This window comes from Anomalospiza imberbis, chromosome 13 (assembly GCF_031753505.1).
Source record: "Anomalospiza imberbis isolate Cuckoo-Finch-1a 21T00152 chromosome 13, ASM3175350v1, whole genome shotgun sequence".
NCBI lineage: Eukaryota > Metazoa > Chordata > Aves > Passeriformes > Viduidae > Anomalospiza > Anomalospiza imberbis.
The window spans coordinates 8,277,685-8,294,999 of record NC_089693.1 but is presented as its reverse complement, the minus strand read 5'-3'; the positions used below and the strand labels follow the sequence as shown (position 1 = coordinate 8,294,999).

At 40.0% G+C, this 17,315-nt stretch overlaps 1 protein-coding gene across 6 annotated transcripts in view; it reads right to left on the bottom strand.

Moving 5' to 3' along the window:
- Positions 1–17,315, bottom strand: part of ZFAND6 (zinc finger AN1-type containing 6) — a 36,564-nt gene that overhangs the window by 8,555 nt on the left and 10,694 nt on the right. For all 6 annotated transcript variants that reach the window (XM_068203759.1, XM_068203761.1, XM_068203764.1 and 3 more), the window contains 2 exons: positions 2,859–3,028; positions 1,718–1,829 (listed from right to left, as the gene is read on the bottom strand). In XM_068203759.1, the coding sequence (XP_068059860.1) occupies positions 1,718–1,829; positions 2,859–3,009 (263 nt within the window). In that variant the 5' untranslated portion in view covers positions 3,010–3,028. The remainder of the gene's footprint in view (positions 1–1,717; positions 1,830–2,858; positions 3,029–17,315) is intronic.

Here is a 17,315-nt window from a genome sequence, read left to right as displayed (position 1 = left end):
TTCACAGTGTAAAGTGGTGCAGGCTAAGCTTCCCAACCCTTTAGCCAAACTGCTAAACCACAGCATGGCTGAACACTCACCAATGAACACCCTGAGCAGTTGAGAGAGAGCAATTCAACACTAGCCATGACTCCCAGCCAAGCTGCTCATCCAGCAGCTATGGAACAAGACAGAGCTCAAGTCCCAAGCAAGAGGTAGCACTATTTCATTTGCTTTTTTTTTTTTCTTCCTTTCCACTGAGGAATTTACTCTGAAGGCAAAAACCAGATTATCCAGCAGCCCATGAACCAGCACTCCATGGCACAACCAGAGCAGTGGAGTTGCAATTTTAATCATCAAGAACTGCATGTAGGTCTTGAACTGCCCGTCTGGCCACCTACAAAACAGCATTGTCAATTAATTTTATCTGTCCTCAGTATCATAAGTCTGAGGGATTTCCAGAGCTAAAGTTGAATTCCTGGTTTTTTTTTTTTGTTTTTTTTTTTTTTTGTTTTGTTTTTTTTTTTTTTTTGTTTTTTTGAAAACAACAACCCAAGCACGTGACACTGATTTTTTTTTTCCAAGTGCCAGTCACCATCCACTCCTTTCTCCTGCAGCCAGTAATCAAGCCAGTGATCAGTGAGGTACTTCTGTCCTTTCATTTTATTGAAGTTGTGAGACAACAAAGGCAAGGCACTGTGATTGGTTCACGTCTGTGCATTGACCTGGATGCACTTTTTTTTTTTTTTTTTTAACACACACCAGAAGAGTTGTTTCAGGGTAAGATATGTATTTTCTACCCCAACTATAAATCTCAGCATGGAAAGACTAAATATAGCATCAAGCATGGCACCTAGCTCTCAGTTCATATGCAGGATCCAAGCATGAGATAACACCTCCTATAAAAAGCTAGGGAGCAGAAAAGTCTGAGCAGAATCAGTCAGCAGTAATTGATGGAATCGCCCTTGGCCTGTGTTCTACTACATTCATTTTTTAAAAGAAAAGTTGAAATGAGTATTACTGCAAGTTTAGCTTCCATAGTATATAACACACTAACACTTTTCACTCAAAATTTCCAAAGCACTTAAGGTGCTGTTGATTGTGTCATTCTAAACTGAAATGGAGCTGCTAAATATAAACAAATATTTAGCTTTTACAAATGGAGAACACTTAGTGAGTCTGAGTGATTTATAAGAGGACATTATGTATCCTTGAATAATCCAGATGGAAATTACTTGTTTAATAGGAGATCAGTTCAGTAGCACAACTTGTACCAAGACTTGGGTCTTTACCCCGTTATAGTACTCTCCAGTTCTTGCAAAGCAACTGGCTTGTTAACACATTATCATACATTTATTTATGAGAGCTCTAGTAAACAGCTCCCTGCCATTTTACAAAATCCTCAAATTTCTAGGATGAAAAGAATTCTCCTTTGGTAAATGTACAACTGCAAGTTGAGGAAGCAGAAGAGCAGCCAGACAAATCTCTGTAGAACAGAAGCTGACAACTTCTATTTGAGGCTAAATTCTAAAGACAAATTTCCATTTGAATGCCAGATGAAGCACAGAGATTTTCTAGCATTCACCCTGAGATCCCATGCTTTAAAGTTAGCACTGAAATCTTACACCTTTTCCTAATCCTGGTTCCAGCATTCAATTATGCAGGATCAGCACACTTCATTTAATAATTTTGGCAGGGATTTTCCTATAAAGACACAGAGCAGACTGAAGCACCTTACCTCGGCTGCATAGATGGAGTCGATGTAGAATCTAAAGTGGACTGAGTTTCCTGGGCACTGCCCTCTGTGCACTGGACCGGTAAGGACTCGGTGATACTACTGACAGAGGCTGCTGCAAGACACACCCAGGGAAAATGTGTTATGCTGCTTCCTGGGATTACAAAAGTTACACACTGCATTTACTCTTCGACCCCTAATTTTGGGGTAATTATGTTTGGCCATATTTTGACCTCATTCCAGCCCTATGCCCCCAGAACTTACACTGCAGAAAATTTTGAAGCTGGAGTTTTAAAGCAGTTACAATTTTTTTACTAATTAAACCATCTACAAGCAGCTTTCTCAGCATAAACTGCTGCAATCTGACATGAGAAACTGATGTTTTGTTTAAAAAACCAAGATGGATCTGTGAGAACATCAGGATAACATCCTAATGCCAACTCCAGATGCATTTTGAAGGTGTAGAACCCAGATCTTCAGATTTCAACAGAAGATATTGCTTCTATTTAAAGGTCAGGTTGAAGGAAAGGCAACAGTACAGAGGGCACTGGGCCAAAAAGAACAGAAGGTATGTGAAGTTACGGAGAAACTATTGTTGCCTTTTCCCAACCTGGAAATGAAACTCAAGATAATTTTAGTAAGGAGGTAATGTAAGAGCAGATCTTTCCTTGAAGGCCTTCAGGGGCTGTTATGGAAAGATGCCCACAAAAGCCCCTGAAAGCCTTCAAAAGGAAAAGGCATCGCTATCAAGTGTTTACAGGTTAATCTTTCAGAATGAGGTCACAGAAGTGAAATACCTGTTCTTAAAATGCCTTTCACAAACATTCCCCAAACTCAATCCTATCTCTGTCAGTAATTTCAGCAAAAATATGTTGCTGTGTTTTTTCTGCACATTTGTAATTTCAAATCAGAAACACTCAAATGAATACAAAAGGTATTAGTGAGAGTCTACTTCTGAGCAGATTAGTGGCAACACAATTACATTATGAGCATTCCACCCCAGCTCATTCCATAAGGTAAGATGCTGGAATGAAATGGTTTGCACTAATGCTCCGACAATCAGTATCTGGACACAGCCAGGAAGCTGCTGCCCGCTGTGTCAGGTTGAGCTGTTGACACACACACATGTGCTGGGATTACTTACCAGGAGGGCTGATTCTACCATTACTGTTCTGCCTTTGAAGGTGCTCTTTGTAGCACACTGAACACATGCCATTTGTGCGAGGGTTCCCGTAAAATCCGCAGCCAGTGGAACAAAGCATAGGCACTTGGCTACGGTTAGTTTCTTGAGCCATTCTCCCTTCTTCTATAAACCTGAAATTGATACACACAACCCAGTATTTAGAGGCCTGAGAAAACCCTTATTTTACAGCTGACGTTTGAAAATCTGCAATTTCCTAAAACTCAGCAAAAAGAACATCCAGAAAAAATGCCTTGTGGGTAACTCAGTGCCCTTTCCCAAAAAGTCTATGAAGTCTGCCCAATAACACTCACATCATACGTAGGCTTTGCATGACCCACCCTCCCAGCCCCACCAATTTATTTTCAATATATACCCCACAAAGAAAAGTATTTTATTCAATATTGGAAGTATTACTGTTTCTGGCAGTCAGGTAAGGGGAGTAGGAGAGGGAACACTTATGCTGAAACCTGAACACCTGACACTATGCATGAGAACTGTAAAATAGACACAAGCCATGGAACACACGATTACCTGCTGCATAATTATAATTAACAACAGTCACATGAATTCACATGTCACTGTTTAGTCACTGCATCATTAGTGAAAGACGACACAACTGCTTACCACAAACCCTGTATTGTGATTTTTCACACACTAAGAGAAAATTGCCCTTACAGTCAAAAATACTAGACCATGTACACATAACCTTCTTTTTATAAATATTGTGTGAAAATATAATAAAAATGAGAAGTAAGAAATATACGACTTAAGAGATATATGAGCTGCTGCATTATTCAACATCCTTAAATTTCGTTGTTAAAAAGACTGTATCATTTTTTCCCCTGGCTTGTATTAATCAAGTTTAGAGATATTTGCAAGACATTACAAGAAAATTAAAACAAATGACAATATCCACCAGTGTTCTGAGGCTCCAACTGTTATCAAGTGGTCTAACTTCCAAATAATTTTTGACGCTACTTCAGGAGATAAAATAATTTTCCATTTTTCCCCCTCCATAAATACACAGCTGCATTTCTTTTTTAACAATTTTGAAAGAAAAACATAGCTTCACATTAAGAAACTAGATATATCATGGTATAAGTTACTTATATTTAATTCACAATCAACTTAGGTCTACTACTTCGTGATTAAAAAGTAAGCTGAAGCAATAGGTAATAGGTAATTTTAATTCTTGCAAGTCAAGCTGAAGAGAAGCAATATTACTGAAAAATAAAATCAATCCTGTAAGTAATATCAGCATACATTTCAAACAAAAAGAAAAAAATACAGAGGGAAAGTGGTTTCAAGATACTTGAACACTTCACCAATTGCCATGTTATAAAATTAGATGAAACCACAGTAAGAAGTGCCACAGTAAAAAAGACCTCCTTTTACATAAGATGTATTCAAAGCCAAACACAAACATTTCCATTATTTTGTTTCCAGAGAAATCTCCTCATCTCTTCTCACACCCACATCCACTGCATTTTGTTTTTATTTCCCCAAAACATAAGAAATTGATACCAAGAGCAAACCTCTGGGTTGCAAAGCCAACAGCAACACAGAAACAAGTCAAGTCTTCTGCTCACAGCAATAAGGTACTCTATGGACGAGGAAGGATTCAAGATCTAAGACAAGAAAGATGTACAGACAGGAAGACAACCAAAATCTGATAGTATCTTTTTCAGCTTCAACCTGCAATTAAGCTTATTTCAGCTGTTGACTACACTCCCCTACCCCAACAGAGAATCACTTGCTTTCAACATACAAAGCCCCCATTGACCTCACACAACAGCTAAATTTGATTTTTGCTGAAGTACTGCGCTTGTAGCTGAAAGAGCACTTTCATTCCTGCTTTTCTCCAGACAGTTTTTCAGAATGAAACTGCAAGTAGTGCATGTGGAATTTAATTCTTAGGCTGGGCCCAACATTTCAGAGAAGCCATTTCAGGGAAGTGCAAATGAATATGAGTTTGCTGTGCTTTGGTAACCAGAACCAATTTAAAGCTGAAACCTTACGCAAGTCACTTTTGGCATAGAATGTTAAAGATTGAAAGACTAATTAAAAACACTTTCAACTGAATATTTCAAGAGCTAATAGAGATTCAATGTCACAATACAGTATTAATCCTTTTAACTTTAGGCAGCAGCATATTAAAGAGCCCTACACTAACTTCCAGACTGTACCATTATTTTCTTTTTGTTCAATATTAGCTTCAAGCAGCACACAGGAACTCAGTACCAGCCACTGCTAATATTCCCCAACACAACATTGCTGAAGGGATCAAGTGCTAACGCAAACACGAAATAACAATCTCTAACATGGATGTTAAGAAAAAAAAAAAGTTCTGCTCCAATTCAATAAACAAACTGTGAAAGGTACCCAACGATGCCCAGACAAAGAACAAGAAAAGCTGGCCCGAGTTCCAGCTAAGCCAGTTCCCAAGTTCATTAACCAGTGGATCCTGTCACCAGTCAAAGCTCAAGCCACTGGCATGAGGCTCCAGAACACTTCAATCTCCAGGGGAAGTGCCAGGGATTCTTCTGAAGAGTTTTAATAAGGGCTACAGGAAGCGGAAGATCTTTCATTGGTTGCTAATATTTGAGAAATACAATGAATAAGAGATAGGATCAACCTGATGCAATGTTATGAAGTCAAAGGAGACCTTGCACCAAGACAACAGCTTGTTGGGTATGAAGGGGACAATTGGGTACAATCCACCTGACCCACACAATTACTGCTGTGAGCTACCAAAAAAAACCCATCAGGAAAAGAAAGCACCATCAACAGCACAAAGTTTTCTGACAATTCAGTGAGCTTAATCAGTTCACATGCAGAAACACAACAAGTAGAAAATCCAACACAGGAGAACCTCTGGAATCGATGTGAGGGACGACATGTGACCAGGAGGGACAACACATGCTTTAGCAGCCTGTAAGCTCCTGGGATGGTTGAACTGATCTATTTGAACCCTAAAGCCACAGAATGCCAAACCAGTATAATAAGCACACCCATGCTTAGCCCTCCCTTTCAGTGCTCACATGTACCAATATGAAACAAGGAAATGATCAAACTTAAAAAAAATCAACCACTCCACCTTCTGCCAATTAGTTTCAACACCGATTGGTTTCTGAGCTCATTTGTCACGTGCGTGCTATTTGGGCAGGAGAGGGTCTAGCTGCAGACACATGTGGAAATGCCTGTTTCAGCAGCAGAGCTGCTAAGAGAACCACTAGCCAAAAAGAGGCATTGAAAACAGAACGAAAGAGACCCAAGTAATGGCAGTTCCTGCCACTGCACTCGAGCCATGCCTCTCCTGCACACACACACTCCCGTGGAGGGCAGGGGCTGATGACGCAGCGCTGCTGCCGCAGGGACCCCGGGCCCCAGGCCAAAGGCCACCAGCCGGACTCTGGCCCCATCTGGCCCCATCGCAGCAAACACGAGCAGCGAGAGATCACTGAGCAGATGCTTTTGGGGGAGGGAAGGACCTCCCATCAGCACTTCTTGGCTCAGCGTCAGATGATTTTTGTTTCAAAACCGTAATGCCTCATGCAGGAAGACGCACAGTATCACTGAGCCCAAACATCCCATAAGGCAGTGAAGGTGAGCAGTCACTGCTGAAACCTCTGTCAGAGGGGCAGGCATGCTCCCACAGCCCTGGCCACTGCTGCCCCCCATCCCTGCCTGCGGCCACATCAGCTCAGCCATCTCATGGAAACAACACAATTATTTTTTTCTGGTGCACTGGAGAGCTTGCTCATCGGATAGAAGATCAACTCCAGAGAAATGACATACACTGCACAGGAAGTGACATGGCTAAAAATAGGACAACCCTTTATTAGGGGCAGCAAGCCCTTGCTGAGTATCAAGCCTACTGTAAAATAAATCCCAAGTGCATACACTATCCATAATTTCAAAAATGGCCTCCCCTAGCTTGGCTTCAGTATGACACTTGAAGCAGCTTCAGAACTGAAATGACAACAAGGTCTTGGGATCAACATGACTACGTGTATGACCCTCATGGTTTGAGGTGTCACAAAACAAATGTGGAGCTTGTCAAGCTCCTGGAAATGACTCTGGGCTCTGCCTGCTCCCCCAGAGCTTTGCCTACATAGGATTCATAGAGTAATGCTATGAATTCTGAAGGTTATTCTGAATGAATTGATTTATCTTAAAGAAAAAAAAAAAAACCAAAAACAACAGAGCTCTTTACAATGTTTTAAGCACATTCCCTGCTTTGCTTTACAATATAGTTGTATAACCAGTTGTACGAGCCCTAATGAGAAGGAAGGGACAAGAGGGAAGTGCAAGAGCTTTAAACAACTCCTCTCAGTACAACCCCAGAACATCTACTTCATTGAAGATTATGGAATAAACACCCTCTTTCTGTATTAGCTAAAAATTGCTAAACTTCAGCTGAAATTACCTCTGTGTTCTTAAAGATATTTATTGCCACTAGAAGCATAGCAACACACAGCTCTGCAGGCTGTCTTCCTTTTCCTACAAATAAGGTGCTTACAGGCTACCTGTTCCTGTTACTCCTGCAATACACAGCTTCATTCATTTAATAATGCCCTCTTGCTCCTGTTGCTACAGGTCCTGTCTTTCCTCCTTCACCATCACATCCTCAGAGTAAATTCCTCTCTGTACCAAGCAAAAAATATGCAAAGGACATGCCTATAAAATGTATAGAATTGAAGCTGTAGAAACACGAAAGAAAAGCAAATCTTCTGGACATCAAGTTCTCTAGAGAAAGAGACACATCTTCCAATACTCTGTAAAGCAAGCAACAAAATACTCATGGACATCTCTTCCCCACAGAGCAGGCACTGTGATACTGGTGTTCCTCCCCACCCTTCCCCCACTTTTCTTTTCCTTTTAATTAAAATGTTTATATGCCACTAGTTTCAAATAACTGATACCCTAGCTTTATAGGCTTCAAATGTTAATCAGTAAGATCAGAGAAAGCAGCATTTAGCAGGATTAAACACACAAGGTTTAAGAATAATCTCTTTCACTGCTGCCCCCCCTCCACCAGTTCTAGACAAGAAAAAAAAATCTGGCACAGAAGCCAGCTTTCTCTTCATCTGTCTTCACAAATAAAAAGGTCTCTTGAATACCAGTTACCTTCAAGTTCTGGTAAGGAAAACAAGCAGATCCTCACATCCTGCAGTACAGTCTTGTGCTCTGCAAATACTCCTAAAATCTGTGACTGGTATGGGAAGGATCCCTCCCAAAAGCTAATGCTGAGACCACCCAAACAGCTTTGTGCCTCAGCAGCACAGCAGACACAGTCTGAACCATTCTGATGCCAGCTTTGAAACTGCTGCTCAAAGAGAAAGCAGAACACAGTGTGAGCTACTCTTCACTGTCAAAATCAGCACACTGACAGTTTTACCTGACACTCACCTCAAATGATAAATCCAATTTTAACAAGTGATTAAAATATTCCCTCCTCTGTCATAATCACCTTTATAATGAAGCAGCTCAGCACTGACTGAAGTAGCATCAACACTATTGGTCATTTTCTCTTTGTGCTAATGAAGCATAGAAGCTGCAGAAGTGGTAATGTGTGCTGCTTAGACATACAAAGCTTCATTCCAAGCACAAATAAGACACAAAGTTGGGCACACAAAAATACACTTCACTTTGTAGCATGTACTGGCCCAGATACCCAATACCACCTGTCCCACCATATGAAAAGGCAGGCTGGTACAAAAAGCAATAAATAGGAAATGCATTTCTCTACAGGCTTATAAAAACAAAGGGCAAATAAAAGCCCAAGAATAAAGTTCTGTTGAATCTTACTGCAGAAGCTCCCAGAGCACTGGCTGTGATTGAGGATTAGTATTGGAATTTGCTGCTCAGGTGTCCTGCTTCCAGCAGGACACTAATCAGGGTACAAAGCAATAGAATCACAAATTAGTAGCAAGCTACAGAACAGTCCTGTTTTTTTTTACTCCATTGCTGTGTCCCAAAAGGCTCCAATTTACATCACTGAGCAGTAGCTGCTTTAAGGCATTATCATGTCCCAGCAACTTGCTATGGAGCCAAGAAGAACTGGCAGATTTGAATAGGGGCCTCAGTCATTACAGCTCAGCCCAGCTTGCTGGTTGCAGTCAGACATGTCATTTCATCTTACAGCTCACCCTTGCTAAAGCACTGCAGCTGGTTCACATTTGCCAGCACAGCTACATGTGTAGTTACACTCTGACCCAGTTTCATCAGAATGCTTTGAGTTAAAAAAAGTGAATATGGTTAAGGACCAGCTATGCAAGCAGATCTGTAAGGGCAGCGACCTCTTTGTTCCTGTAGCAGCAGAACACACAGCTGCTGCATTTTTCAAAACACTGGAGTTCCAACTTCCTCAGCACCAAGAGAATCCATACATTTTAAGCTTTCCACTTATTCTACTGAGTCTCCAGTTTTCTTCCTGCTCAAGCAAACTAAGGTTTTAAATTGCAATGTGAAGTTGAATTTATATGACTTCATAACAAAAACAAAATACTCACGCTTGTGACCGAAGACTTACATAAGATGTTCTTTTAACTCACTTGACAAGTCATTTAATATCTACTATGTTCCTGTCTATTCCTGTTGAACAGCTTTTTATTTTTGTTTCATTCACACACTTAATTTAGGCTACAATCAAGTACTTATACTAGACACTCCTAGCAGAAACTTTACAAAAAGGTATAAAGGGTTAGAGAAGTCTTTTCTTCACTTCCAATTTTTATTAGTTAGCAAGCTTAAATCCTTCCATACAAGAACTAAAATATAAATAAAACTGGAATCTTAAGAAAGCTGTATCTCAGATTTAAGATGTTAGAAAGACTATGAAAGAATCACACTAGTGGAAAAAAAAGATACGCTCATGAGAGAAAGTGGCAGATGGACAGAAAAGAGACAGTTGAGGTCTTAGGAAGGAACAAAACATTAGCAACTTTTATAACTAATCTGAGCCAGAATATCATAAACCCAGGAACACCTGGTACAGACAAAGCCTCCACTGTTAAAGCATGCATGCTCTAAGTACAGCTGACTGCTCTTGTACTCAAGGTTACACGAGGAACAAGAGAACATTTCACTACAACCTCTCCACTCTTGCTAAGCAAGAACAAAGATGCACAGATTCTATACTGGTATCAAGGAGATCACTGATAGTAAGGACTCAGCTTTCCATGCTTGTCTACATACACTATTAATAGATGTTACTTTGAAACTGTAATTACTACTTGTGACCACGCTTAACCTTTGCAAAGCATGGATTACCAGACCCAAAGATTAACTTCTGTAAAAGTGGTACCTCAGACTCTCATTCACCTCATACAACAGTATCTAATTGCGTGCAGTAACCACTTAAAGTCTACAAGCGAAAACAAGTGTAAGCAAAATTTTCATATTTAATTTCCAAACTTTCTAGTATAGTCAATACACCAAATAAAGGGCCAATTCCATGAAACTCCAGCAATTAACAAGCAATGTAAGATATACATTTTATTACCTAGTAGGAAGAATAATATTTTATCTATTTTGGATTTCAAAGAGGCAGAGTACAGACAAAAGGATATGCACTTGAATGGCAGAAAGCTGCCACACGGATCTACTGGTGTGATGGGGGGTTTTTTGCAGGAATGACCACTACTTTATGGAGCATCTGCTAAGACGCCTAAAAAATTAAGTGCAGCACTCTGTAAAAAGCCTTCAACACTCCTACTTATCATGCACTTCAATTTGAGTCTAAAGCAGCAAAATACAAGTCAGGAAGCCAAGGATTATCGCTGTTTGTACATTTAAGCCTGTACATTGGGACTTCCTAGTTGTTATAGACTAACACTGTAGCACCACTAGAATTAGACCCTTGCATATGACAGCATACAAACTTCCTGAGACTCAAAGAAAAATCATTTTTTCATCTTAGAAAATTTAAAAGCTTCTTATTCCCCAGTAGCACAATACATTTGTAGGCACCCCCAGTTCATCCATCAAAATCCAGTCCAGAGCAACACAGAAATGCTTTCAGAAAGAGGCACCACCAGCATGTTCTAAGTTTCTGTCTCTCCACTGATGACTATCAGAAAATCCAAGCTGACAAAGCTGCCTTTTTGGAGAGGTCAACCTGAATGCAAGTGAAAACAACAAAACAAAACCTAGACACATAACTAAACTCACTTCTTGGGTTCAAGAGAAAAAACAGCAAATAACCCTTGGAGCTAGACATGCTTGTTTACAGCGAGCCATGACAGGGACTTTCAATAAAGATAACTGGTTAAACATTAAAAGCACTGAGAGCAAATGCAGTAACTATAGCTGTTCAGTACACAGTAAAGACAAGGTCTATGTGAGTTACAAAGAAAAGTCAATACCAGACAAGAGTCATCATGTGTTTCAGGAAGCTAGTTTTTGATCTTGCATCCCTGGGGGAGACATGGTGAGAGAAGTTCAAGAGGCATATCTGAGGAACACAGAGAGGACACTGGCCAGCCACCCCGCTGGTCCTGCTGCCCTACCCAAAGCACCCTATGTCCATGCACAAGCCAGAGAAGAGTGTCCTTCCCCCCAAATATGAAGTTATACTTACTCAGTTTAGCCTCCCCAGCTCACCCAAGATTTAAGGCTGAGCAGGCCCATTTTTGGAAGATAGCTGTCTCTGAGATTAAGACTGACACTGAAACCTTACGTGAAGTTACACTTGTGACAGAACGCACAGCTACTTTTAAAAGAGCACCCTTTTAGAGTGCTTGCTCTGGCATTTCTGCTCAAGTGGAATAAAAATTCAGAAGTTACACCCATTAGAAAAATCAAACCATGTCAGTAATTGCTCATCAGCAGTTGGCTATGTCAGCTCACAGTTTCCATCATGTGTGGCTGAACTGGTGCCAAGCCGTACAAGTCACAGACATTGCTTGAGGAGCCCTTTTCTTTCCTCTGGAGTTTGTGCCATCTCATACCTGTATTCTAGCATTCAGGTGCTGCAGGAATACTTGAGCTGCCCTTCACAGTCCCATAAATTTAAGGTTTACTTGCAATCTGTCAAATAACAGAAATGCCTTCTTTTAAAATGCTCTAAGAAAGGCAAGAAAGCTACTCTGAAACAGACCAGGCAGGGTTGGATTCTGCTTTCTCTGGTACCACATATTGAAGCTGGCCATTTCAGAAATCAGAGGTTGTATAGAATTGGAATCAGGAGATTCTAGAATTTTCTATTCTCTAAATTCCTTTAGAATACCAGGCCAACAGGGATGCAGGAGAGCAACTCCATAAACTATCTTTGGTGCTGTATTTTAAAACAGGTTTGACTTAACACACTGATGAGAAATAATCTGTAAGAAAGATTCAAACACTTACAAGATTACCCTCATAATTACTGAAAGAATAGATTCAGTAATCGCTTCTTTTGAGCTTCAGTGAATAAGTAATCTTCTCTCAATACAGCATAAGTTTCACTTATTTTAAGCATATCAAACCCAGAAGAGATAAAAGCCGCTTTAACACAAGTTCCCAAAATAGACAGCTTCTTGTTAACAAAGCACCTGTTGCTGAGAACTGACAGTAAGCACAAAACACATTATAATTTGTTTTCATAAACAGCACTATGTAGAATTTTAATTAGCTTATAATGCTACAGCTCTACATGGGCCTAATGCTAAGGGAGCTCCTGCTCTAATATCGGGGTTCCTATGTGTTAATAAATAAAACTACCATCATTTCTGGCTAGGGCATCTTGAATTCAGCTTAACTTCCAAGAACACTGTGATTATCATGTGTGATGTGTAGTTCTATTTAGAATTATGCATTGTATCTAATTTAAGTGTGTAAAATTATACAATACCCATACTGTGGTTTGATGGGGAACTCAACCTAAAGCTAAAGCCTGACCAAAGAAAGAGGGTACGTAAGGACAAGTTTTTGGCAGAAGAGATCTAAGTACAGCATTCCCTGTGGCAAAGCTGCATTCCTCATCTCTTGCAATACACTTAAATTTAGTCAAGGGACTCAAAGGTATTACTTTGTTTTAACCTCAATGCATTCGGGGGGGGGGGGGGGTTGCTGTTTTTTTAATCCCTTAATTATTATTTCAATCACTGGGGAAGCCAGCTTACACGGTCCCAAAAAATTACATGTACTATGTAGATGTCTACATACTAAAACTTATCACTCTGCACAAAGCATAGGAAAATACTTCACAGGTGATCAGCAGCTGCCATGTTGGACAACTGGTATTTATCCATCACTTTAATACACTGTCAAGTTTCACTCAAGATACGAACAGACCAACTGGTCACACTCTGAAGTTTTGCATCTTTCCTTTCCTCTCAGCTGTCACTTTACACTCCCTGAAACAATGAACATGTAAACATCCAACTGCAGCCTATACACACACACTTCAGTATCTATTCATATGCAACTAATGCAATGATTTCATGATACAGCTAATTGGGGGCATTAAACACTTCTGTCACAGCATTGCTGGGACAGGAGCTGATCTACCCTAAAGACTTCGTTCTTCAAAAGCTTGGATTGGCTCTTGTGTCTGGTTTATGGTGCAGCTCTGTGCCAGAGGAGTCAAAGTTAACAATGAACGTGAACCTTACCAAGTCAGTAGTAGAACTAAAATTTAAGGCATAGCCTCACTTATAGCTTAAGCCAAGGAAAAAGGCCCACATCACCAGGAGGTCAGAGCATGAATTAGTGAGAGTTGCCTTGTGTCAGCTTTAACTATCCAAGTGTCAAGTTAACAGATAAGGGGCTAGAGAACTATCAGAAATTTGCAATCAGACACTCTCCTTTCTGAAGGTTTCCAGAAGTACACCACTTGCTCAGATGGAGAGGTCACTGCTTAAGAAAAGCTTAAAAAAATACTGGAAGCAACTTGATTGAGGACAACTGGCATTTCTTCCCCCACTGCCATCATGGAACAGAAAACAGTTTTTTACACTTCTTCCCTAAGCCCATACAGAACAGACTGCACTTATTTCAGTTTCTCAACTGAGGAGAAAGCCAGAGCTGACAGCTCTCAAGTAAGAGTCTGCATTGCAAACACTGTGCTTTAATCACTAGGGCATCCTTTTTACCTACAAAATACTCCAGTTACAACTCTCTGAACTGCCCTCCTGATGACCAAGGCTGTTATTCATTCTATTTCCAGACAAGATTCCACTATGTGAGCACACATTTCTAGTACAATGTCTCCCCCACTCACTGTCCACAACACTTAGATCAGCAAGTTAAGAACAAAATCACCTAAAAATAGCATGGCTGGATGCCACTGTCTCCCCACTTATTACTGTGCTACCTTTGTACAGAGTTTTCTTCTACAATTCTACATGGAAAAATAAAGCCATAAATGGCTTTACAGGAGGGACTTGTAATCAAGAAGGCCAAGCTGTTAAGTAGTGCCCTGGGATATCCCCTTTTTCCTCAAGCCACATAAACATAAATTTACATTTTTAGAAGCATTTTGAACAACTCCTTAAGTAGATCCAATTTCTCTTTTTATCCTCTTGCCATAGTGATTTTATTCTGCCAGAGAACAGATTGACACATGGCAAAGTAACAGCACTTTCTAGAGAAAAAAAGTTCACAATATAAAGGGAAAGTACACAAACGTAGAAAAATGCAGGCCAGATCACCAACTATTTTGCTTGGCTTATTAAAGGCAGTGTCACACTTCAGAATGGATAAAAATGGGGAGAGAAAAAAATCTGCTCACAGGATATTGAGCTTCAACTGTCAACAACATGTGGCTTCCTATCATGATGCTCATTCCTTTCTATTCACAAACTATGGCCAACAGGGCTACTATCAGGAAACAGTGGAAAAAAGAACAAAGTATTTTCCTTTTTATTACAGTACTGGGTCAGAAACAGGAGGGTTGTCAGCAAGAACAAGGGCCTTTAGCTGGGCCTAAGGATGCAGCCACAGGCACAGCAGCTTCAGCTACGCTGGTTCCACAAGAACGGCATCCTCACTACGGCTTGAAGAAAAGCCCAGTGACCTTACACTGTCTCCCAGAAATTCCTTCTGTCTCACACTCCTTTTGTGAGGGCAAAAATCCCCACACAACTGTTGAAGAATATTTGTATCCCTTACTTTAAAAAAACCACATTAATTTTAACCCATAAGCATGCATTTCAAAAATCAATTGTCCCACTGTAACACTTGATGCTGCTCAAGGAAACCCAGCAACACTGCAATGCACATTTTACACTGCATATGCCACCCTGTTTAAGTTCACCAGGCTGAGCTTTCAGGCCATACAAAAAAGTTTAAAAAAATTCTTCATTTCAGGCCTTGACAGTCTGAGAATTAAGGTGTCAGAGCAGCAGCAAGGACACAAGTATTATTCAGAGAAGACTAATGTTCCAAGCATTCTGATTGTGTAGTGTGGGATCTGAGGTTGAAGACAGAAGGATAAGTAGGTAGCAACTAATCAGGGATTTATTTATATACAGAATGACTAGGTATAAACTTAAGACCATGGGTCACAGTCACATTATGACTTTGCAGAATAACAAGCTAATTCCTGCAGAAAGTGAGACCAGAGGCAAGAGCCAAAAGCTTCACAGACACCAAGTAAGAGAAAAGCAAATGCAGGAAGGCAACAAAATCAACCAAGTGACCAGAGTGTGAAATGAGATTTTTTTTGTTGTTATACTGAAGAAAAAATTAAAGCAATTACTCCACTGCTATGCACAGAAGTTTTAAAATCACTTTTAAATGCACTCAAAGCACCAAGTTCGACTGGATTTATTAAGAAGGCAATAAAGTCATGCCCAGATACCAGACCATTCTACAAATCCAACACTCCTTTATCTCAGTACTAGTCTTAGCCCCTGCATGGTTTGTCACACACAACTGATAATTTGTTTGTTATGTAACTAAGAGTAATACACTTACCTTGACCTATTGTTACTAATGCTGCCTTCCTCCTCTCCAAGGATACTTAAACAAACCCAATGAAAATATGTTGATACTCAAAACAATTCTACTGAGCCATTCTGAAGTTTTTTTTTTCCCCTAAAAAGCATTTCAGCAAAGTCCTTCCATGTTGCCACAATTTTCTTCTCTTTCTTTGCACATTAGTAATCAAATATTTTGGTATCATAAAACACTAAAATACTTTTCTTGTCACCTTTCACCTGGAGAACAAAATTTGTTTGATAACTAATTCTAATTAATACCTACAAAATCATTTAAAGACTTGACACCAATATCCAACAGCATGCCACACAACAGCATGATATTTGGATAGCTTAATTCCAACATGAGAAGTCTGGTGAAATTCACTTAGAAAACTCTCTGGTATCAGCAACTAAATTTATCTGATAAGCACCTCACCTGAATCTGAATGAGGTGGGCAAGGAGAGCAATCTCTAAACCTTTCAGTTTAACACTCACAACCACTTCTTTTGCCCCCACCTTGATAAGGGTGCAGATGCCAATGCAAGGTCATCCTGTTGCACAGAAAATATTCTGGTGCATGACAACATTGCATTGCATCAAGGACTTGATTGTATATTATTTTAGAAAAACATGTTGAATTCATACAAAATTCATACAAGGGGTAGTAGAGAAACAATTTTATCCTTCTTTGCAGTCTTGTATCCTCGCCATCACCCTATCCTTGCAACCAGCATGATCAACAACTCACTGAATGTTTTCTTCTGGCAATCTAAATTAGAGCTAGCGTTCTGTATAAAATGCATTAATATGTCCAATTTAGGAACAGAATGCTACATTTTTGTCTGAAGAATCAGTGGTTCTCTCACTACAAACATATTTTAAACATTAAGTGGAAAATACCTGCCTTTCTCATGCAATATTCTACTTTCATCAACACAATTACATTCCATAGCACACACATGAAAATCATCCAGCCTCCTGCATTGTTCAAACTAATGGTAAAAACTTCAGGCCTTGCTTAAAAAACCCACACAATGCAAAATGTTTAAACGAGCCCAGAACACCTCACTTCCATCTCAGAAATACCTCTCTTAAGCTCCCATTCCAATTTGATTATGAAGTTTACATTTGTCTCCCTAATCCTTCACATAGATAAAGATGCAGTAGCATCATGAATTACAGGACACACTGGTACAGTGCTGCCTTAAACCCTGGGCTACCTAAACTGCTGGGGTGGCTGCCAGGGCCTGCCAAGCCAGCCACACTGTTTATAGTTTAGTTCTCCAGATACAGGATTATTACGTTTCAGACTGAGAAATACCATATCCTGAAGGTTAGAGTCTTGTGACATAAATACATCCTGGCAGGGCAGAACAGCTGAGCAGGGGTGGTCTTCAGCACAGAGACAGTCTGAACTCCTGCAAGACTGCTGAGGCATTAAGTTAAAGGAAGAACTGTGGTTTTAATAAAACTGCTGCTTAAAAAGGAGCTATTTTTAGGAAATACTCA